Here is a 22,333-nt window from a genome sequence, read left to right as displayed (position 1 = left end):
ATGTCGGCACAGTCAACAAAAACACTAAAACATAGCAGCGTGTCCCCTCGCATGGCTTGCTACGCTCGCCATTCTTAAGGCACGGTGCCTCTATACACTTGGCACACTATTTAATTATCCCTCCATGCCCTAGTGGATGGAAGGGCATGAAATACTGCCTGTCAGCACATTTTGTGTCGACATGGACACAGAAACGTACTACAACTTCCCCTCGCATGGCTCGCTGCGCTCGCGATGTTTCGGGCACTATTTTATTCTCCCAGCATGCCCTAGTGGATGGTAGGTCAAGAAATCCCACCTGTTGGCACATGTCGGCTCAAAAAAACAATAAAAAAAAACACCATGTCGACCTAATGACCCTGTCGACCTAACCCATGTCAACCCTAAATCATGTCGACCTTTCTGCATGTCGAGCTAAAGCTTGTCGACCGACTTGCGGGTGACCCAATGACCGTATCCCTGAGTGAATTGCAATCGCCGTCCCATCAAGGAATTAGTCGCAAAGCGAGTGACATAATTGTTTGGGGGTGGTAATGGGGGTGGGGGGGTCGGACAAACGCATATATGTCATCATTCAGACGCCGTTGTCTGGGCTTGCATAAATTAGCAGCTGCAATCTTACTCGTTGCCGGGGAGCCCTCTGCGTCTCAGGAGAGCAGCACTGCATGCGCGTCGGCAGAGACACGCAGACTCTGCAACATGACCCGATATGCGTCGATGGTACCGAAGTATCGCCAATTGGACAGTGATGTAGACATGACAACAGTGTGTTCAGGTTAGCTCCTGCCCGTATTAGCATATAATCGCAACAGCAATCACTAGAACTATTGGATCGGAACCAGGCCCAAAATGCATGTGGGTGTAGTGTAAATTGGTGAATACCAAAAAGTTATTTTGCTTTAAAGTCTTTTATTCGTCCTTTGTATTTTTGCTTTTCATGTGCGATGAAGACAATAAGTTGCTATTTCTTGGGGGCATCAAAGATGGTTCAAGGGTCGGCCTCGTTTTCTTCTTGTTCTTATTCTTGGTCTCCTTGGAGGCAGTTTTGGGTTCCTCACCTTTCGCTTTGCTTCTAACAGGAACCTTTGGTTTCTTCGTGTGGGACTCCGATTGCTGTGACTTTTTCACTTTGACATGTAGTTTGGGTGACTTGCTAGGCTTTGGCTTCTTCGTGGGCTTGGTCAATGAGGCTTTTTTGAAGCCAGTCTTAGATTTTTTGGAGTTTTTGACTTTGTCTTTGACATTTATCTTCGGTGGTTTAGCATACTTTGGTTTTTTCGTGGGCTTCTTGGGTTGGGACGTTTTCAGGCTCGTCTCCGTGGTTTTGGCCGTGGGCCGCTGCGTATTCGGACCTGTTGGAAGTTTATAGCTGGAGGTCGTTGATGGTGGAGATGAGATGGGTCCTCTTGGGGTCGTCGTCTTAACAGGGGTTTTCGTTGTAGTTCTTGGAGGTTTTCTTAGAACCTTAACGGGTTTCTTCACCGATTTGATCTCCTCACTGAGAATTTCGAGAACAGTCTCTGGAAGACAATGAAAGATTAATGTAGGTTGGTCAATGTCACAGTGTAAGGGGTAATTTTACTAAGATGGGAGTTCTATTTCACATGGGATGTTGCTATGGGAAACCAATCAGAATCTACTGTTTATGTATTTAGCACCTTCTAGAAGATAAAAAATAGAATCTGATTGGTTGCCCATAGCAACATCATGTCTGAAATAGAACTCCCATCTTAGTAAATTTCCCCCTAAGAATAACTTTGTGGGCTACATGCAAAAGCTGCCAGTATTTACCCTGCACAGAAACAAATAAATGTATTTGCATTTGCAAACCTTGCACGGCAACATAGTTTGTTTCAGACACAAAATGACTTTTTTATTATTTTGCTTTACTGATTCGGCCGGAGTTTCTTAGAAAGAACATTCAGATCGTAGTCCCAACTCCACCCATGGGGGAACCGTGCACTGCCTTGGGTGAAGGGGCATGCTGGGAGATGGGTGGGTCACTCTTGCAGCACCAAAACCACTGCACCTGTCTTACCATAACTTTGACTCACAATCAGGGCTGCCGAGAGGTATGCCGAGCCACGGTAACATTTGGGGGTGTGGCCTAATTGTGGGAGGGGTGGTCACCTCCGCGATTAGGCCACGCCCCAAAAATGTTTAGGGGATGAAAACACACTTTAAACACGAGGGGGGAGTGTTATTGTCACCCCCCCCCCCCCTCAGCAACAGCAGCAGCAGCACATACCTACAGCATGTGCTGTGCTGACAGCAGGCTCTCACGCTGTCGGTGAGACGCTCATGCTGAGCCTGATTTTAGCACAGCACATGCTGTAGGTGTGTGCTGCCCGGGAGGGACGGAGGGGGAAGGGGGGGTCGGACCATGGCCCTCGTCGGGCCCCTCCAGCAAGCCCGGGCCCAGGAAATTAGTATCCACCCCCCCTCTCGGCTGTCCTGCTCACAATGCAACCAAACAGCAGAGCAGTAGAGAGCCTGGCCGGGCCCAGAATCTTTTAAGGGGGCGTGGCCTAATCATGGGAGGTGTGGCCAGGCTCCCTTGGAATAAAATACAGAAAAAATATTACTTTAAGCATCTCCCTGGCTATACTGCAGCCCAGCACACAGCAGCATGTGTTGGGTTGAGAAGAGCAGCCAGGTAACGGGGGGTCCTCCATCAGTCCTGGGCCCTGGTAAATAGTACCCCCCTCCTCTCTCGGGGCCACTCTTTCTCTGCATTTTCTCTCCAGGAGGATGGCAGCCCTAAGATTTGTAGGGTGAGTTAGGAGCATAGAATTTCATACACCCTATGTACTTCCACACGGTCCTAAACAGAAACTTGGATTCCGATGTTGCTTCTGATGATTTAGTGATGACCAGACCACATGTGCCACATATTTGGACATAGATTCCACCTGCTGCACAGCTGCTGTAATTCCGCAGGAGGACCGAGGGACGTGACAAATGGGTAGAAAAGACAGCAGACTCCTGACAGATCACCCGCAAGCATCTGCTTCCTCCTGGGATCTGCGCTTCTGACAGATCATTACAGGACTTGTCTAGTAGTGGTCCCCCGCCGTCACCACAAGGATGCAACTGCTCTCTGGATACGCATGGGGTACAGGGGCAAACCCTGAATATCTACAGGGGGTGTCCAAATACAGAGCCTGTGGCCAAACCCTATGGCCAGCACTTGTGCAGATATGCTCAGGCTCAGCCGCCATCTTGTGCACGTACGTCTTGTCTGGTTTCCAATGATGCCAGCCATATACAAAAACTATAAACCATTGATGAGCATCCCCAGTGCGTATTGTATCCACACGATAGGTCGACACCAATGCACAAGGTTGACATTGACAAAAGGTTGACGTACACGATAAGATTAATGTTGACAAAAGGTCGACACAAGCAAAAGCTCAACGTAGCAAAGGTGGAGACATGAAAAGGTGAACGTGGCTTTTTCACGGTTTGTTTTCTTAATTTTTCTTACTTTATTATCCACGTGATATTCGGCGCATTATTTGGCAGTCTACGTGCTCATATGTGGATGTTGACATCCGGAAAAAAGTAAACACTCATGTCAACCTTTTCCTGTGTCGACATTTGCCATATCAACCTTTTGCTTATGATCTATTGTTACCGTCGACATGGCACACATCAACCTTTTGTCACTGTCAACCTTGCGCGTGTCTATATTTGGTGTTGACTTATAGACTGGCTATCTAGACACCATTGACCCTGTAATCTGGAACTGTGCGTATTGTGCTTACAATAAGTGGAGTAGATGGGGAGTCAGGTAACGGTCAGACCAGGGCCAGATTAAGGGGGGGGGGGGGCACAGGGGGTAACCCTGGGCCCCTCTCTAGCTATGGGCCCCCTGTGGTTGGCATATATTTAAAAAAAATATAGGTTAAGGTTTAGGTTAAGGTTTTGTGCATGGGAGTGGGGTAGTGATGCAGCTTCACCTATCTGCCAATGTGACAATGATTAATGGTGCTGAGCATCGGAAGCCAAGGTTACACTGACCATACCTCCCAACCTTTGGAGCTCTGAAGACGGGACGATGCTCCTGCGCGCCGGAGGCGCACCGAAATTTTCGGGGGGCGTGGCCTAATTTGGGGGCGTGGCCTATACTCGCGGCTCTTCCGCGAGGCCACGCCCCCATTTTGCCGCTATGGGGGCATGACCCAGAGGCTCTGTGAGCCTCTAGCCATGCCCCCAGCCCCCTGGCTGCGGGAATAGACGCTGTGCGCATGCGCACAGCGTTTATTCCCCGCTGCTTAGCAGCTGACAGGGGGGACTCCCAACAGCCCCCCCCACACCGCGGGGCACTGCCGCCCGCGGGTGGGACATCGGGACTGTCCCTGACAATCGGGACTGTCCCGATAAAATCGGGACTGTTGGGAGGTATGCACTGACTGCAAAAGTGTCCAGTGCATTACTGGGAGTTGACTAAAAGTCTCATAAGGCTTTGCACAAGAGGTCAGAGGCTGAGAGGATTGTGCTGAGCTCTGCTTGGTGGAGCTCATCATATGCTTCTCAGGCCCATGGAGGACAGCAGCAGCAGCAGCTTTGTCATAGGAGGGTTTTTAATCAGAGGCAGCGCTGAGCCGAGTAAGGTACAGAGGGACAAACACAGGCTTTTCATGTAATATTATATATATAATTTATTAATCCCCCCCCCCCCTGCAGTTACCCATTGACCAAGTTTATACTGCCTTTACTCTGTGTTTTGACAGTGTAATATTCTCCCATGCAGTTTGCGGCCAGTAATGATAAGTGGGAGGGGGCCCCCATGTCTAAAGCGACCCTTGGCGATAATGTGACTTTCTGAGGAACCTTTTGGTTACACAATGTTTAGCCCCGCCCAGTGTAAAACCAGGGACACATTAACGGTGATGAAGATCGATAAGAAAAAGCTGCTGGTACTCTACACAGTTGTCTCTTACAATGCAGTTTATGCCTTTAAATCTCCCGTCGCCGGGAACGTCTACTTACTCTCGCGTGGAACTAAGGGAACCACTTTACTCCTGGCTTTGACCGGCCAAGGTTTGTAGCTGCATTTTCCTGGGGGTGCCCTCCTGAAAATGGAGAGAAACAAAAGTGATATTGACGCTGAATAATTGCAAATTCAAAACAGGACAACTTGCCAGAAACTCAGAGAACGTTAATCACCCCCATCAAAGGAAGAGGCCTCTTAGTACGGCCACGGTAATTAACGGTTATACAAAACATCTGCGCTGCCCACTCTAGGAATCTGAGAACTGCTCACTAATAAGGGTCGGACTTGATGCAGGTGAAACTCATTAGCAGAGCTACAAGGTACCCTCTAATCAATGCATTGTGAGGGTCCTTTGTGGTAAATACGATGATTTTGGACCCTCAGGCATGAGCACAGGGGGTTATTCTGATTGATACGCTCGGCACGCACATTTGCACAGGATGCGTATGGATGTTTTACATAAGCATTCATTCGTAGCCTGCGGGGGAACACCCACATCATTCGATGGTCGACGACCATCGAATGATGTGGAACGGACATGCATGTCTAAGGTTGCTCAGAGCGACCTTACATCTGCATGCTCATTCTGAGGGAAGTGGGCGGGCAGCTGACACCCGGTGATGTCAACTGCCCCCCCCCCCCCAGTCATCGGCCCATTAGCATGAGTACGCCCAGTGTTCTCATGGAAACGCCCTTGAACTGCTGAGCGTTCCGATATGCAAATTGACCGACCCGCCACCCCACACTTCCCCCCTACCCTCCACTCGCAAGGATGGGTGCGTGCACAGAAGCAAACAGTTTGTTTGCCGTGGCCACAGCACCCAGTGCATGCATACGTGCAGAAATGCGCATGCTCAAACAACAGATATTAGCCCCGCAGATAAAAGTAAGTGTATACTTTTATCCTCACAGAGATTGGTGGATTGGGGGGTGGGCGCTGACACCATGGCCCTTATTCTAGTTAAATCGGACGGATGCGTATTTCGGACAGGAACCGAGTGTTCTTAGCCCCACTACGGTAGGTACGGATCGCTCACACCGTCCGAATGCGGTAAGACGCCGACCGGATGGACCGCGAGTGGATGTTTCATGCGAACACCTCCTCCATCTGTGGGAACCTCCCCCATCCTCCGATGGTCGCCGACCATCGAATGATGGACCGAGTGGTCAGGCAGCACCGAGTGCTCCAGACCACATGGACATTTTTCCGAATGAAAGCAGGGATATGGGCGGGCAGCTGGCATCCGGCTATGTCAGCTGTCCGCCCCCCACACGGCCGCATTACCATATGTACGCCCAGCGTTTTCATGGGAACGCCCATAAAACGCGGGGCGTGCACATATGTCAATGAGCCTAAACAGCCCTTCACGCCCCTCTCCACCCCCTGCTCGGATGTTTCCATACGATCATTTTCTGTACGGAACTCACGCCGTGTTCATACATGTGAAGCGTTTGCACATGCTCAGATACGCCGCCGCACATGCGCAAACACCAACCATCGACCGTCCGTCCGCATTCGGAGCCATCCGACTCAATCAGAATAAGGGCCCATGTGACATCATGGATACGCCTGCCTTCTCAGGGGTACACCCAACGTTTCTATGGGGGCGGGCCCATAAAATGCTGGTTGGTCCCCTGCGTCTGCCCCCTGTCCGCCTAAATTGGAGCGAACGCTGCAGCGAGTGTGAAAATCGCGAAGGCATTTGCTCTGGGGGATTGCGCATGTGCATATTCGCGCATGCGCAAACCTCAACAATCGGCCGGGGTAGTGAATTCACCAAGCGGGGCTGAATCGCCCCCAAAGTAGAACTCATTGATTTAATGCCAGAGAAAACTGTGATACACTGGAGCAACTTGTGGCACTAACTGGCACTAAGAGCGCGCAAAAATACCTGACTCTGACATGCAACTGCAACCAGCGCGTGTTATGTGTGGCATATTGGGGTGCGCTGCAGTCAGGGTCGGCAAATACAGCAGGCAGCGCGCAACTGCAAGCGCCTATGGTCATACCTGCCTACTGCAGAGTGCTGAGCGCTGGGAGTACCATGAAGTGTTAGGGAGGTACGGAGGTAGGGAGCAACAAATTACATCATGGTGGCACCGCTTTACAATGATCCACTGAGGATGGGGCTATGATTATGTGATTCAGAGCGAAATGCGTCATCACAACCACTCACTTCACCTGAGAAGCGACTGTACTGGTGAGATGACCAGAAGTTAGGAAACTCTTCCCAAACTCAGGAGATTCCCAGGTATGTGGGAGATTGGGCAACTCTGATTATATGACATCGACCCTTTACCTATAATATATCGGCAGATGGTCAAAATCCTGGCGGACTTTTTGCCAGAATCCTGGCTCTGGAACCCCAACATCGCTCTCAATGACAATGTCCGACTCAATTTTTACAGGGTGGGTTAGGGTTAGGGGGGTTAGGGTTAGGCTACAGGAGTATGTGTCATTGGGTATTAAGGTCAACATATATTGGGTCGGTACTCAGAAGATACGATGACGATGACCAGCGCTGGACGCGATGGTCCTCATACGCAGCCCCGGATCCCACATGAAGGAGATAAAGTGATAAAATGGAGAGTGATAAACCACCAGCCACTCAGCTCCTGCCTGACATTTTTCAAACACAGTCTGTGACATGTCAGGTAGGAGCTGATTGGCTGCTGATTTATCACTCTCCATTTTATCACTTTTAAAGCTTAGTGCATCTGGACCTCTGTCCTGACACTTTGCGTACATCCTCGTGCCGCTTACTGCCGCCTGAACACGTGGCTCTGTCTCTCTGCACCAGGTCTCTGTGACAGTTACATAAAACACCTCCAGATATTTGGATAATGCACAGATCACTCCAGGGACTGATTCCAGAGGCTGATTTCACACATTATAAACGTCCTATAACGCATTCTCCTTCCAGCTTCTGTCGGTGTCTTGAAAATCAATCATTCTTCCGATTTATATTATGCGCCCACACCTGACCGTAATGTGACACTCGGTGGCGTTTCCCAGCACCGGACGCTCAGAATCACTTTCTGCTTTGGTGTTTGGTGCTTAGAACCGACACGTGTCATTGTTTTATGGTAACGCCAATATTGCAGCAATTCTACAGGTCAAGAGAGCACAAACTGATGCCGGTATTGATGTAGCTGCGCAGCGCAGCGCACCATGCATGCGTTCTATGGAATATTTTGTGACTGGCGCTTATTTGGATGTGATAAAACTCTTATATGGTAGTTCTATATAGGGCCTGATTCAGAATCCCCCCACCAATCGAATCCCCTCTCTAACATGCAAGGGGATATGTAGACAAACACATCCCCTCGCATCCAGCCACAAGGAGTGGAAATCATTTGACGGTCACTCACTTTTCTAGCGCCCACTATCCTCTAAATTTGGGGCAGGTTCTGACGTCATGTGACAACACCCATCATTCCTCTACTCCCGCCCCCTGCGCGCCCCTCCTGGAGTGAACGGCCCAGTGAGTGTGAAACTCACCAAAGCCGTCCGCTCCCAGGGTTTGCACATGTGCAAAGCCCCATCAGTGGAACGGGGGTAAACTCAGAGCTGACTGATCCGGGCTGAATCACCCCATAGAGGTCCTGATTCTGGTCAGCTCAGTCCCTGGCATGTTCGCAGGGGGGACCGATGTTTAGGATGTGCGCATGTGCATATTCTCATATGCGCATGTGCAGGCGCCTTCGTTGACTTGCATAGTTGGCGCGGCGCTCACACAGGGCGGGGGGCAGAATGGAGGCAGGCAGGGGGCATTCACATGCGTACCCATGAAAACGCTGGGTGCCCCCAGAAAAACCCAGGGCATCCCCATGCGAACACAGGCGGGAGCCTGCCTGCCAAGGTCGGGAGGCTGACGTCAGTTCAGCCCAGACTGACAGACTGATCATCAGAATGATTTTGGCCCTGCACGCTTCCTGCGAACCAATGTTTAAGGCTCACTGAGAATTGAAAAAATGCTGCTTAGTGAGCCAACCAGAATTACCCCCCCCCCCTGGCCTTATTCAGATCTGATCGCAGTATAAATTTGTTCTCAAAATGGGCAAAACTATGTGCACTGCAAGGGGGCAGATGTAACAGGTGCAGAGAGAGTTAGATTTGGGTGGGGCGTGTTCAAACTGAAATCTAAATTGCAGTGTGAAAATAAAGCAGCCAGTATTTTCCCTGCACAGAAACAAAATAACTCACCCAAATCTAACTCTCTATAGATGTTACATCTGCCCCACCTGCAGCGCATATGGTTTTGTCCATTAGAGAGTGATTGTGCCTTTCCGAGTGAATCAGAATAACCCCCTAAGGCCCTTATTCAGATCTGATCGCAGTACAAATTTGTTCTCAAAATGGGCAAAACCATGTGCACCGCAGGTGGGGCAGATGTAACGTGTGCAGAGATGCAGTGTGTGGGGGCCCCGGGGTGACCGCCCCTGTCATCCCCATGCTTAATCCACCACTGGGCACAGGGCACCGAAAAGTGTAGTTATGGCTCTGGTTACACCTATAGCGGCTAACTATGGAACTATTACTGTATACCCGGTAATCTATGTACCAACCTGGCGGGGTCGACAAGTCGATATAACGTTCCATACGGAGACAATGACGTTGGTTCAGATGTCGAGAGAAAATACAGTTCTCCTATGTAAAAAAGTGAGAAAAAATATATTGGGTTAATTATACTCCCATGACTTGCTGAGATAACAGTAGTACTGTATATTATACAGTCACATGCACAATGCCTCAGCCAGTGACCCAGAACTGGGTTATTACCTTCTATAACTGTCATATATACTGAAAGACAACTGTTATATAAGATGAGTTGAAAATGGCTAAAAACAGCCAAAATCAAGTTACGTTTTGCAATCTGAAATTTTGATTTAAAATCTGAATTCAGAACAGCCGGAAGATTTACACTGGGACTCGTTGAATATGGGTCATAGGGTCGACTTAATAAGGGTCGGCATACATTACGTCAACCACCGGAAGTCGATAGGGCTTAGGTCGTCATGGATAAGATCCATAGGGTCGGAAGGTCAACACAAGCTTTAGGTCAACAATGGGGTCGACATAAGTTTTCCCCCATTTTTTTGACCCGAATGTTGACATAGTTGACATGGACACAGTCTAAGTGTACTACGTCCCCTCGCCATGCTTTGGGAACGCCGAATTGGATGGTAGGGCGTGAAATAACGCCTGTTGCCACAAATCGGCTCCAAAAAATGTGAAAAACTCACGTCGACCTTCCCATTGTTGACCTAATGCGTGTGTCGACCGTCCGACCCTGTCGACCTTAGCCATGTCAACCTATTTCAGGTGTCAACCTAAGCCCTATCGACCTTCAGTGGTAACCCTAATATATGTCGATCTAGTGACCGTTTCGGATCTGCAAAACTGAAATGGTTCCGGATCTGTAAATATAAACTACATCCAACAGGTGACTCGTCTTGTGGTGGGAGAATAGCAAAGGGTTATCTTCTCTGGAGAAAATGGTTACATAACTATATATTAAATCCACATAGGGCAACATGAGGAGGTCATTACAGAATCTGAGAAACAGTTGTGATAAATGTCCAGTATACAGCTGCCGGCCTCTCCTGAGCCCTCTCCTGAGTCTGCATGTCTGGGAAACGTCACTAGGACACCTAATACTTCAGTGCTTTCATCTCCGTAGACACATCTCCTGGCCAAAGAGGCTCGGCACAGCCATGAACTGAAGAATGGACTGTTATGTTATTGTAAAATCAAATTAAAGCTACGTTGAATGTATACATTTTGTACCATGTAGATGTGCATTTCACACAACAACCCTTCTCATTATATACTCTTTGCTGCTGTGGACCTTGCTCCTCCCACTAACATAGAATTTGATGGCAGATAAGAACCACTTGGTCCATCTAGCTCAGTCTTGATAAGAACCACTTGGTCCATGTGGCTTCCTCCTGTCCCCATTCCCCTCCTCACATCATGTCACTGCCACTGTCACATGCAGCTCTGTCCTCACTGACACATGACTCATCTCCTGATATACTCTGTGCTGCTGGGGACCTTGCTCCTCCCATTATATAACTCTCAGACTGTGGCTTCCTGCTGCCCCCATTAACCTCTCACATCATGTCACTGCCCCTGTCACATGTAGCCCTGTCCTCACTGACACATCACTCATCTCCTAATATACTCTGTGCTGCTGGGGTACCCTGCTCCTTCGACTATATAAATTCCAACTCTCAGTCTATGTTGACAAGGAGTTGCGCTGAGGGGGAGAGTAGGTGGGAGATCACTAATTATTCCGTTCTGGGCTTGTCTCTGTTGCCCAACAGGTGACCAGGCCAGCTGTGGAGGAGTAGAAGTAGCCCTTCATCCCATACCCATATGTCTTGAGCGCACAACTTAAAGTGGACATGGAGAGGTGGTGGATCCCTCCTGTCCCAGCTCATCCATATCACTGTGTTCTGACTGAGCCCTATAACAGCACTTCACAGATCTCACCTTCTCTTAAATATAAAATAACCAGAATATTATTAAAACATTGTCATTATTCATATTCTCTGAAATACAAGCTAAGTCACTTTAATCAAGTAATGAAATGATCTATGCGCAGTAACAACTAATTAGCAATAAGAGTAACATGTCTTCATGATTACCTTCTTCATTCCAAGTCTACAGCGGAAGCCAAGTCTTTCCTTGACATTTATAACAAAAACTGTAGGGTTTCATTGGCGTTACTGAGTGGTTGAGCATGAGGACTAAGCCAAGCCTTCCCCTCCGGCCCAGATGACACCTGTGCAGACTCACCTGCTTCGTCTTCTGCAAAGGAGATGATGTATTTGCTGTATGTGTTGATAAGCTTTGGAAAAGCACAAACTGTGGTATCTCCCATACAGATATCCTGCTTGGTCCATGTATTTCTCGTCACGTCCTCATGTAGGGCCATCAGCCGGCTTCATGCAGAATAATGTATATAAAATTAGGCCAAGGTTGGTTGTATAAAGCACACACCAATAATACAGTATAATGCACAATATACACTGATAGCTACACACTGAAGCCTGATTCTAATTGGCATGTACAAATCCTTCTTAGCCACAAGATAGCTGGCTTCGCCAACCGGGACTGTTCTACAAAACAAGGGCCTATCCTCCATTTTGCAGCCATGCCAGAGTAGGACAGCTGGTGGCCTTAATGTAAGTTTGAGTGAAGTGAGTTAGCGATCTTAGTGTCAGTGTTGGAGCCACAAGTTGGGGACCTTAGTGTCACTGTTGGCGCCAGAAGCTGGGGGCCTTAGTGTCAGTGTTGAGGAGGTGATCTGTGACTTTACTGTTAGTGTTATGGAGATGAGCTGGTGGAATTACTGTCAGTGTCGAGGAGGTGAGCTGGAGATCTTAGTGTCAGTGTTGAGGAGGTGAGCTGGTGACCTTAATGTCAGTGTTGGTGAGGTGATCTGTGACTTTACTGTCAGTGTTGAAGAGGTGAGCTGGTGACCTTAGTGTCAGTGTTAAGGAGGTGAGCTGGTGACCTTATTGTTAGTGCTGAGGGGGTGAGCTGTTGTCCTTAGTGTCAGTTTGAGGAGATGAGCTGGTGACCTTAGTGTTAGTGCTGAGGGGGTGAGCTGTTCCCTTAGTGTCAGTTTGAGGAGATGAGCTGGTGACCTTAGTGTCAGTGTTGAGGAGGTGACCTGTTGTCCTTAGTGTTAGTGTTGAGGAGGTGAGCTGGTGACATTAGTGTCAGTGTTGAGGAGGTGAGCTGGTGACCTTAGTTTCAGTGTTAGGAAGGTGACCATGAGCTGGTAACCTTAATGTCAGTGTTGATGAGGTGAGCTGGGGATCTTAGTGTCAGTGTTGAGGGGATGATCTGGTGACCTTAGTGTCAGTGTTGATGAGGTGAGCTGGTGATCTTAGTGTCAATGTTGAGGAGATGAGCTGGTGACCATAGTGTCAGTGTTGAGGAGGTGAGCTGGTGACCTTAATGTCAGTGTTGATGAGGTGATCTGTGACTTTACTGTCAGTGTTGAAGAGGTGAGCTGGTGACCTTAGTGTCAGTGTTGAGGAAGTGAGCTGGTGACCTTAGTGTCAGTGTTAGGGAGATGAGCTGGTGGCCTTAGTGTCAGTGTTGAGGAAGTGATCTGTGACTTTACTGTTAGTGTTAGGGGGAAATAAGCTGGTGGCCTTAGTGTCAGTGTTGAGGAGGTGATCTGTGACTTTACTGTTAGTGTTATGGAGATGAGCTGGTGGAATTACTGTCAGTGTCGAGGAGGTGAGCTGGAGATCTTAGTGTCAGTGTTAAGGAGGTGAGCTGGTGACCTTAATGTCAGTGTTGATGAGGTGATCTGTGACTTTACTGTCAGTGTTGAAGAGGTGAGCTGGTGACCTTAGTGTCAGTGTTAAGGAGGTGAGCTTGGGAATTACTGTTAGTGTTATGTAGATGAGCTGGTGGCCTTAGTGTCAGTGTTGAGGAGGTGAGCTTGGGAATTACTGTTAGTGTTATGTAGATGAGCTGGTGACCTTATTGTCAGTGTTGAGGAGGTGAGCTGGTGACCTTAGTGTCAGTGTTAAGGAGGTGAGCTTGGGAATTATTGTTAGTGTTATGGAGATGAGCTGGTGGCCTTAGTGTCAGTGTTGAGGAGGTGATCTGTGACTTTATGGTTAGTGTTATGGAGATGAGCTGGTGGCCTTACTGTCAATGTTGAGGAGGTGAGCTGGAGACCTTAGTGTCAGTGTGAGGGAGATGAGCTGGTGAACTTATTGTCAGTGTTGAGGAGGTGAGCTGGTGACCTTAGTGTCAGTGTAGAGGAGGTGAGCTGGTGACCTTAGTGTCAGTGTTAGGGAGATGAGCTGGTGAACTTATTGTCAGTGTTGAGGAGGTGAGCTGGTGTTCTTACTGTCAATGTTGAGGAGGTGAGCTGGTGACCTTAGTGTCAGTGTTTTAGGGAGATGAGCTGGTGGCCTTATTGTCAGTGTTGAGGAGGTGATCTGTGACTTTACTGTTAGTGTTATGGAGATGAGCTGGTGGCCTTACTGTCAGTGTTGAGGAGATGAGCTGGTGGCCTTACTGTCAGTGTTGAGGAGGTGAGCTGGTGGCCTTACTGTCAGTGTTGAGGAGGTGAGCTGGTGGCCTTACTGTCAGTGTTGAGGAGGTGAGCTGGTGGACTTACTGTCAGTGTTGAGGAGGTGAGCTTGGGAATTACTGTATTAGTCTTGTGGAGATGAGCTGGTGGCCTTACTGTCAGTGTTGAGGAGGTGAGCTGGTACCCTAAGTGTCAGTGTTAGGGAGATAAGCTGGTGACCTTAGTGTCAGTGTTAGGGAGATGAGCTGGTGACCTTATTGTCAGTGTTGAGGAGGTGAGCTGGTGACCTCAGTGTCAGTGTTGAGGAGGTGAGCTGGTGACCTCAGTGTCAGTGTTAGGGAGATGAGCTGGTGACCTCGGTGTCAGTGTTGAGGAGGTGAGCTGGTGACCTCAGTGTCAGTGTTGAGGAGGTGAGCTGGTGACCTTAGTGTCAGTGATAGGGAGATGAGCTGGAGACCTCAGTGTCAGTGTTAAGGAGGTGAGCTTCTGAATTACTGTTAGTGTTATGGAGATGAGCTGGTGGCCTTAGTGTCACATAGAATCCTGGAGTGTCCTTGTCGCATTTCACTGCAATTTTGGGTGAAAAAGATTCTCAACTTGCTTCTCACCTTGTGATACAAGGTAGATTGAGGATAGATGCATGAGGACACTTCTGTATCAATTTAATAAAATGTTTGAACAAGATCCATGAATAACATAAACCAAATATCACTCATCATAGGGTGCCAACAAGTGTATATATTTGTAGGCATTGTTTAATTCTTACCCATTCATGAAGTCCCCAAAGATGTACAGGCCATTTAAATTTGGAGATTCGCACCCTCGGTAGACGTAGCCTCCAGTAACTGATTTACCAACATTGTGCCCATAAGCAAAAATTGGAAGAACATCATCTGTTAAAGAAGAATCGTTTTCAATTTTTGTTATTATATCAAGTGCAGAAAAGGGGTTGGGATCGTTCGGTCTACAGAAACTAGGTCGACACCACTCAGTCGACATGCAGAAAGGTCGACATGGGTCTAGGTCGACATGGGTCTAGGTCGACAGGACATTAGGTCGACACAAGCATTAGGTCGACATGGGCAAGGTCGACAGTCAAAAGGTGGACATGTCGTTTTTCACTGTTTTTTTCCCCCGAATGTCGACATGGACACATTTTAAAATCAACCGCATCCCCTCTCTTCGCTCGCAATGCTTTGGGCATTGTGCCTCACTGCGCTCGGCACACTATTTTATTTTCCCACCATGCCCTAGTGAATGGTAGGGCATGAAATACCGCCTGTCAGCACAAAAAAACGGAAAAACCCCATGTTGACCTTTTGACTGTCGACCTTGCCCATGTCAATCTAATGCTTGCGTCGACCTAATGACCTGTCGACCTAGATCCATGTCGACCTTGACCCATGTCGACCTAGTGGTGTCGACCTAATGACTGTTGACCTAGTTGCTGTAGACCCAATGACCATATCCCCAGAAAAGGGTAAGTAAATAGCAAATTTTACATGTAATATAAATAAATATATGTTATATCCCAACTGTCCAGGGTATAATGCTGGCCTCTCCCCTCCCCTGCAACACCAGCCACAGACTCCCGTCCATCGTCACAGCAACCGATCCAACGCTTAGGGTAAATTTATTAACGTCAATATTGGACTATTTTAAATCGGTCTTGAATCGATTTTGGACTTCCGGGGCTAGAAATATTTCTGTTATCTAGCCCTGGAAGTCCAACATAGATTATTAAAGATCGATTTTAAATGGACTCTTAGTAAATATACCCATTGCTCTCAATTTGCACTAGACACATGAAAAGCTCATTTCTGATTGGCTGTGTGGCTCAGTGCAGGGGTGGGCGCTACATGTAATGTGGAATTAACTGCAGACAGGTGAATGTTTTACATGTCGCGGGCTCTAAAATGTTGTCTCTTACGTAAGGAGGAGTTGAGGCAAAGCATTATGTCAAAACATTCCAGGCCCTCCTTGGCCCTCCAGCCGTAGTTCCCTCCTTTTATAATGAGGTCTATTTCTTCATATCGACTTTGGCCAACGTCCCCACAAAATATCCGTCCTCTCCCTCTTCCAGTGACTAGATCTCCTCGATCTACGGAACATCTCCACATGTTCCTACAGCCGTAGGCGTACACCTCTGGTGCGGCCCCACGTACGGATAGAAATGGGTTATCCGGTGGGATTCCATAAGGTCTTCCAGGAGCTCTTTCCCCATCTACATCTATGCGCAAAACTTTACCCAGCAAGACACCTCTGCAAATAGATAACAGAATCAGAACGTAAGCGGGTTGGATATGTACAACATTTCTGGAACATTGGTAGGAGCCTCACACCCCAGTTCCATAGTTACCTCCCCTCCTGCATTCTGCAGGAGACTCCCTGAAATAGCAGCAATCTCCCTCTCTCCCTCATTAGTCTAGCAATCTCCCCCATGTCACCTAGACCACATTACACTGTTACATCATAGTTACCTCCCCTCCTGCATTCTGCAGGAGACTCCCTGAAATAACAGAAATCTCCCTCTCTCCCTCATTAGTCTAGCAATCTCCCCCATGTCACCTAGCCCACATTACACTGTTACATTTTTGGGGGAAAAAGGAATGAGAGATACATTTACATTGAATCATCAGCGCCATTTCCCAGCACTTTACCAAGTATAGTAGCTCTTACTAACTGCTTTGGGGCTCATCTACATTTGGATATAAGTCATTTTACAAGATTCCTCTCAGATGTAGCAGTACACACCCACGCTTCTAGGTGCCACGTTCACAATCTCTATTCACAATCTCTCCATGGGCGGGATGTATTAAAATACATCGCCGCCCCCCCCCCCCCCCCCCCGCCGCGATGCTGCCGCATATGTACTAACATATGCGGCTGGCATCGCGGTGCGGTGACGGAGGCCCCCCGCGATACCTGTACACTGGTGTGCGGGGGGTCACCTCCCTGCCGCCACGCTCTCCCCTCACGCCGGTGACAGCTATGAATGCTGTCCCTGGCGCTTCCTCCTCCCCCCCTGCAGCCGGAAGGATGTCCGGCTGCTTCACTAGGGGGAGGCAGGGCTTACCTTCCAGGGTCCAGGAGGACCCTTCAGGAAGGTAAGCCAGAGGGGGGGTCGGCGAATCGGTGGGTTTGCGTCGGCGGGCGGCGAATAGAAGCCCATAGGCTTCTATAGGGTATCGCCACCCAAAGGTGGCGATACCCTTCAGTGCGGTATCATTTTTGATACATTGGAAAATGCGGTAAAACCGGGGTTTTACCGCATTTTCCATTTGATACATCTCGCCCCATATATGGAACTAGACACTGACACGCCCTTTGGGTGGAGCATGACACGCCCCTCAATGGGGTGCTGTGCAAAATTCTACTACCAACTATAATCTCACCAAAACTGTTTTTCAAAAGTAGGCAAGTTTGCAGTTCTCTGCTGTCAGGTGACCCTGCTTCAATATATTACTCAATTTATCAAGTAGTGATAACCTTTTTTTCTGTGTTTTCACTGAAATTAGATAGTAAGCTCCATACCCAATATGTAGGCTCTTTTAGTGATGCTGTATAAATAATGTAAATGTAGTATTAATACTGAGTTTTCCGATCCGGCACTGTGTATGTCCAGAGGAGAACGCATTAATTATCAATTATATAATAATAAACTATAATTAGGAAAGTTCCAGATCAGTTCTAGGTACTCACAGGTTCTGGGCATTTCCAAATTCTCCAGTTGGATCTCCAAGTTGCCCTCCATCTCCTGTGAATATGTACAGATAGCCATCAACACCAAACAGTATCTGTCCCCCATTGTGGCTTCTGGCCGGTTCTACGATCTCCAAAAGGATCCTATCAATGAGAATATACAAGGATAGAATACTATTATACATAACATAATGTGAGAAATCTTCTCCATAACAACCACAGCATGATGAAGCCTCTCCATAACAACCACAGCATAATGAAGCCCTTTCATAACAACCACAGCATAAAGAAGCCACTCCATAACAACCACAGCATGATGAAGCCACTCCATAACAACCACATTATGATGGAGCCACTCCATAACAACCACAGCATGATGAATCCACTCCATAACAACCACAGCATGATGAAGCCCCTCTATAACAACCACAGCATGATGAATCCACTCCATAAGGATCACAGCATGACAGAAGTCCTTCCATAACAACCACAGCATGAGAGAAGCTACTCCATAATGACCACAGCATGACAGAAGCCACTCCATAATAACCACATTATGATGGAGCCACTCCATAACAACCACAGCATGATAAATCCACTCCATAACAACCACATTATGATGGAGCCACTCCATAACAACCACAGCATGATGAAGCCCCTCCATAACCACCACAGCATGAGTAAGCCATTACATAACAACCACAGCATGAGGAAGCCACTCCATAACAACCACAGCATGATGAAGCCACTCCATAAAACCACAGCATGATTAATCTACTGAAGACACACCGAAACAACCACATAATGACCACAGCATGAGAGAAGCCCCTCCATAACGACCACAGCATGAGAGAAGCCACTTCATAATGACCACAGAATGAGGAAGCCACTCCATAACAACCACAGCAAGAGACAAGCTGCTCCATAACAACAACAACAGCACGAGGAAGCTCCTCCATAATGACCATAGCATGAGGAAGCCACTCCATCACATCCACAGCATGAGGAAGCCCTTCCATAATGCCCACAGCATGAGGAAGCCACTCCATAAGAACCACAGCATGAGGAAGCCATACCACTACAGTAGAAGTTAGCACATCCATGAAAACCTAGGGGGATGTCAGTGCCTCCATGTAAGAATCCACTGCACAGAGAAGAAATGGCCCCTCTCTTACACCAAAAGTGATACATGTAGGCAATGTGCATATTTAATGCAAACACAATCATACACACACAGTCTACATCTGTGGTCGATCAAGGGAAGGGGCTGCAGAGCAGTCCAAAATAAAAATTGGGAGCCACACCCACTTCCAGTGATTCTGGCAGTGGTTCAGGTGGCAGTGGGTGTGGCTCCTCAGCTACTTGAATTTGTGACTGAGCTGCAGCCACCACTGGTCTACATCATATATTCATTTTGTCCTCAAACAGTTTGCAAATCACTGCAAAGGATCAACTAATAGTCTCCTTTATAGTCTCCAGACTCTATGACCGTGTGTGCTGCTGCAACAGACTACTCCTTATTGGACAACATCCCGCACAATACTCCTCCACTTGTAAGGGTTCCAGATGACTGTAATGACCATTACAATGAGACATGGTCAATTGGTGGACCCTATTTAGGTCAATATGCATTGGGTCAACCACCGAAGGTTGAAAGAGCTTAAGTTGACACCTTAAATATGTCGACATGGCTAAGGTCGACACAAGCAATAGGTCGATAAGTTTTCCTACAGTTGCTAAGGCATACCCTGAGGTTTGGATCTCACATAGCATACTTCACCTTACTAAGGCTAAAGTCTGTGTTGTGACTCATATTTAATAACTCAGAAAAAGTGTATCTTGTACATTGGTGATTATTAACATTTTTGAGAAAAAGAAAGATGTCTACTGTCCATATTGCCCCTGATGAAGTCACGTGTGTGACGAAACGCGTTGGGACACATTCTTTTTTGACATCTTACAACTGTGAACAAAGCTTAGTTATATTGATCCAATGGATTATTTTAATTATTATTAAATTTATGTTTTTAACAAAAATTGTTGTCTTATTGGGGAGCGCCCTCTGAATACTCTTATACACTGAGGATTACCTGCATATTCTCAGTAAGTTAATAATTGTTTTTTTAGCAATATATAACCATTTTCAGTTACCAAAAAAAATCCATTAAGGGGGTCATTCGTTAATGAGTGATAAAACTCATTGTTAATGAGAAACTCATTGCCTATATGGGGCTCCAGCCTATCAGCTCATAACTGTCATTTTTTGAACACATAACCTATCTAGGTCTACAGACATATGGTCGACTACTAATAGTCGACAGTCAAAAGGTCAACAGGGTCCAAATGTTGACAGTCAAAAGGTCAACAGGGTCCAAAGGTCGACAGGGTCAAACTGTCGGCATGGCCAAAAGTTCGACATGGAAAAGGCAGACATGGAAAAAGTCGACATGCGTTTTTTCCCTTTTTTTGTGTCTATGTCGACATGGGTCGACATGTACACCATCTAAGTGTACCGCATCCCCTTGCCATGCTTTGGGCTATATTCTCCCTCCACGCCGTAGTGGATGATAGGTTATGACCTGTCAGCACATGACGTTGACCTTTTTTTAATGTTGACATTTTCCATGTTGACCTTTTGACCATGTTGACCATTTGGCTGTTGACCTTTTGGCTGTTGACCTTTGGGCCCTGTTGACCTTTTGACTGTCGACCTTTTCACCCTGTCTACTTTTTGACTGTCGACCTTTGGAGCTTGTCCAAATTTTCTCTGCCGACCTTTTGGCCCTGTCGACCTTTTCACTGTCGACCATTAGTGGTTGACCTTATGACTGTCAACCTAGAGTCCGGATACCGTACTGAGGCTTGAGGAAAATAAATTATGTACTGAATTAAGAAGAGGATTCTTCACCATTAGAGCAGTAACATTCTGGAACTCATTGCCGGTTGTGGTGGTTATCCTATAGATACGTCAGTAGTTACAAGTCAGATAGGTTGAACTCGATGGACTAACCCAATGGCCCCGCCAACCCTGCTATCGCTGCACTGCTACTGTCTGCCCGGACCTGCAGTTCCAACTCCCGGTGCTCCTCCTGCTAATGAAAAATGGCTCAAACAAAATGTCCGCCCCCTTATAGCAGACAGGTTTTGAGGATGCTAGAGAAGGCGGCATCCTCTAGCATCCTTTAATATGGTCTGCTGTAAGGGTGCGGACATTTTGTTGGAGGCATTAGACAGTAGCAGCAGGAAGAGCGCCCGGACTGAAAGCAAGACCCGGCACCGGCAAGCGGAGGACCGGAGGAGAAAGTTGGATAAAACTTTACTGGTGGGAAGGGGGAGAGAGAGAGGGGGGGGTGATGGGGGGCACTGCTGAAATTCTCCATCAGGGGGGGGGTTATGCTGTAGCTACGCCACTGGAACTAACGTCTTTTTTCAGCCTCAATTACTATGTTACGAGCTGATTGGCTAGGGCACTATTTAACATATGCAACGAGTTTTATTGTTGATAAATGAGTCCCTTAGTTTTCCAATTCTCAGAGTTGAGGAATGAAAGTGATGACTACTTCAGCTACAATACGCGTTCCATATACAATATAAGCTTCTGTAGTCCCGCCCACCTTTCAGACATTCGATTCGCCCTATTGATGTCCGGATACATGACGCGGAACTCGCTTATTCTGATTTTGTCCTTGTGTTCATCATCCAGTATACTATAGTACACGTAGAACCTCCCATTAAACTTGAATTTCGGGTGGAAGGCCATTCCAAGGAAACCCCGCTCATCCCCATGCCATGGACTCGTCGCCACACTTTCCTGCAGGTATAGAAAGGGTTCTTCTAATCGTCCACCATCTGGCATGTAGACCCAGACGATGCCAACCTGTTCGGCTATGAACATTCGATGTGTGCCATCATTTGCATGGATCATCAAGACCGGGTTCCTCAACCCATTGGCCACCTCCTCTAAGCACATCTTAAGGCATCCTTCTTGGTCCTCAACTACAGCCCCAAGATTGTTATTGAGGTCCATATTTTGTATCACTTCTGGGAAACAATAGTCTTCATCTGGTAATTCAAGCAGGTTACAAAACAGATCTCTGTCCTTGGCAGACTCCATTATGTGCTTGTCGTCGGTCAGGAGGGAGATGGTGCTTTGGCAATTGAAATAGAAATCTGAGCAATAGTTAAAGCAGAGGCCAGGAAGGACCCTCAGGGGTGTTCTTGGATCCTCAGCATCATATAGATGGGCAGCGTACGGAGAACATTCCTGGAAGGAAGGAAGAACATGACATTGAGGCTCATTTTCTTATATATTTAGCCAGATCTGTCACTCATCCCCTGTGTATATAACGTTCCCGCCCAGCGGGATACACAAACCCGTCCCCCTAGGGAAAAGACCAGTGTACTATGTGTATAACGTTCCCGCCCAGCGTTATACACAAACCCGCCCCCCCTAAGGAAAAGACCAGTGTTCTACTTACCCCACCCTCTTGACATCACCTCCCCCCGCCCAGCCAGGGCTCCAGTACACGCCCACCATCCACCATTTCTCCACAGCCAC

At 47.7% G+C, this 22,333-nt stretch overlaps 1 protein-coding gene across 1 annotated transcript in view; it reads right to left on the bottom strand.

The window, feature by feature from the left end:
* Positions 1-250: 250 nt before the first annotated feature.
* The window catches only part of HHIPL2 (HHIP like 2), a 39,537-nt gene continuing 17,454 nt past the window's right edge, over positions 251-22,333 (bottom strand). Inside the window, exons 3-10 of the mRNA XM_083174864.1 lie at positions 21,390-22,039; positions 17,776-17,919; positions 16,004-16,335; positions 14,840-14,966; positions 11,805-11,950; positions 9,569-9,650; positions 4,996-5,078; positions 251-1,520 (exon numbers count right to left, since the gene is read on the bottom strand). Of these exons, the coding sequence (XP_083030990.1) occupies positions 910-1,520; positions 4,996-5,078; positions 9,569-9,650; positions 11,805-11,950; positions 14,840-14,966; positions 16,004-16,335; positions 17,776-17,919; positions 21,390-22,039 (2,175 nt within the window). The 3' untranslated portion in view covers positions 251-909. The remainder of the gene's footprint in view (positions 1,521-4,995; positions 5,079-9,568; positions 9,651-11,804; positions 11,951-14,839; positions 14,967-16,003; positions 16,336-17,775; positions 17,920-21,389; positions 22,040-22,333) is intronic.

This window comes from Crinia signifera, chromosome 3 (assembly GCF_055691185.1).
Source record: "Crinia signifera chromosome 3, ASM5569118v1, whole genome shotgun sequence".
Taxonomy (NCBI): Eukaryota; Metazoa; Chordata; class Amphibia; order Anura; family Myobatrachidae; genus Crinia; species Crinia signifera.
Note: the sequence above shows the minus strand (reverse complement) of the source record. Positions and strands in the feature narration are given on the sequence as shown.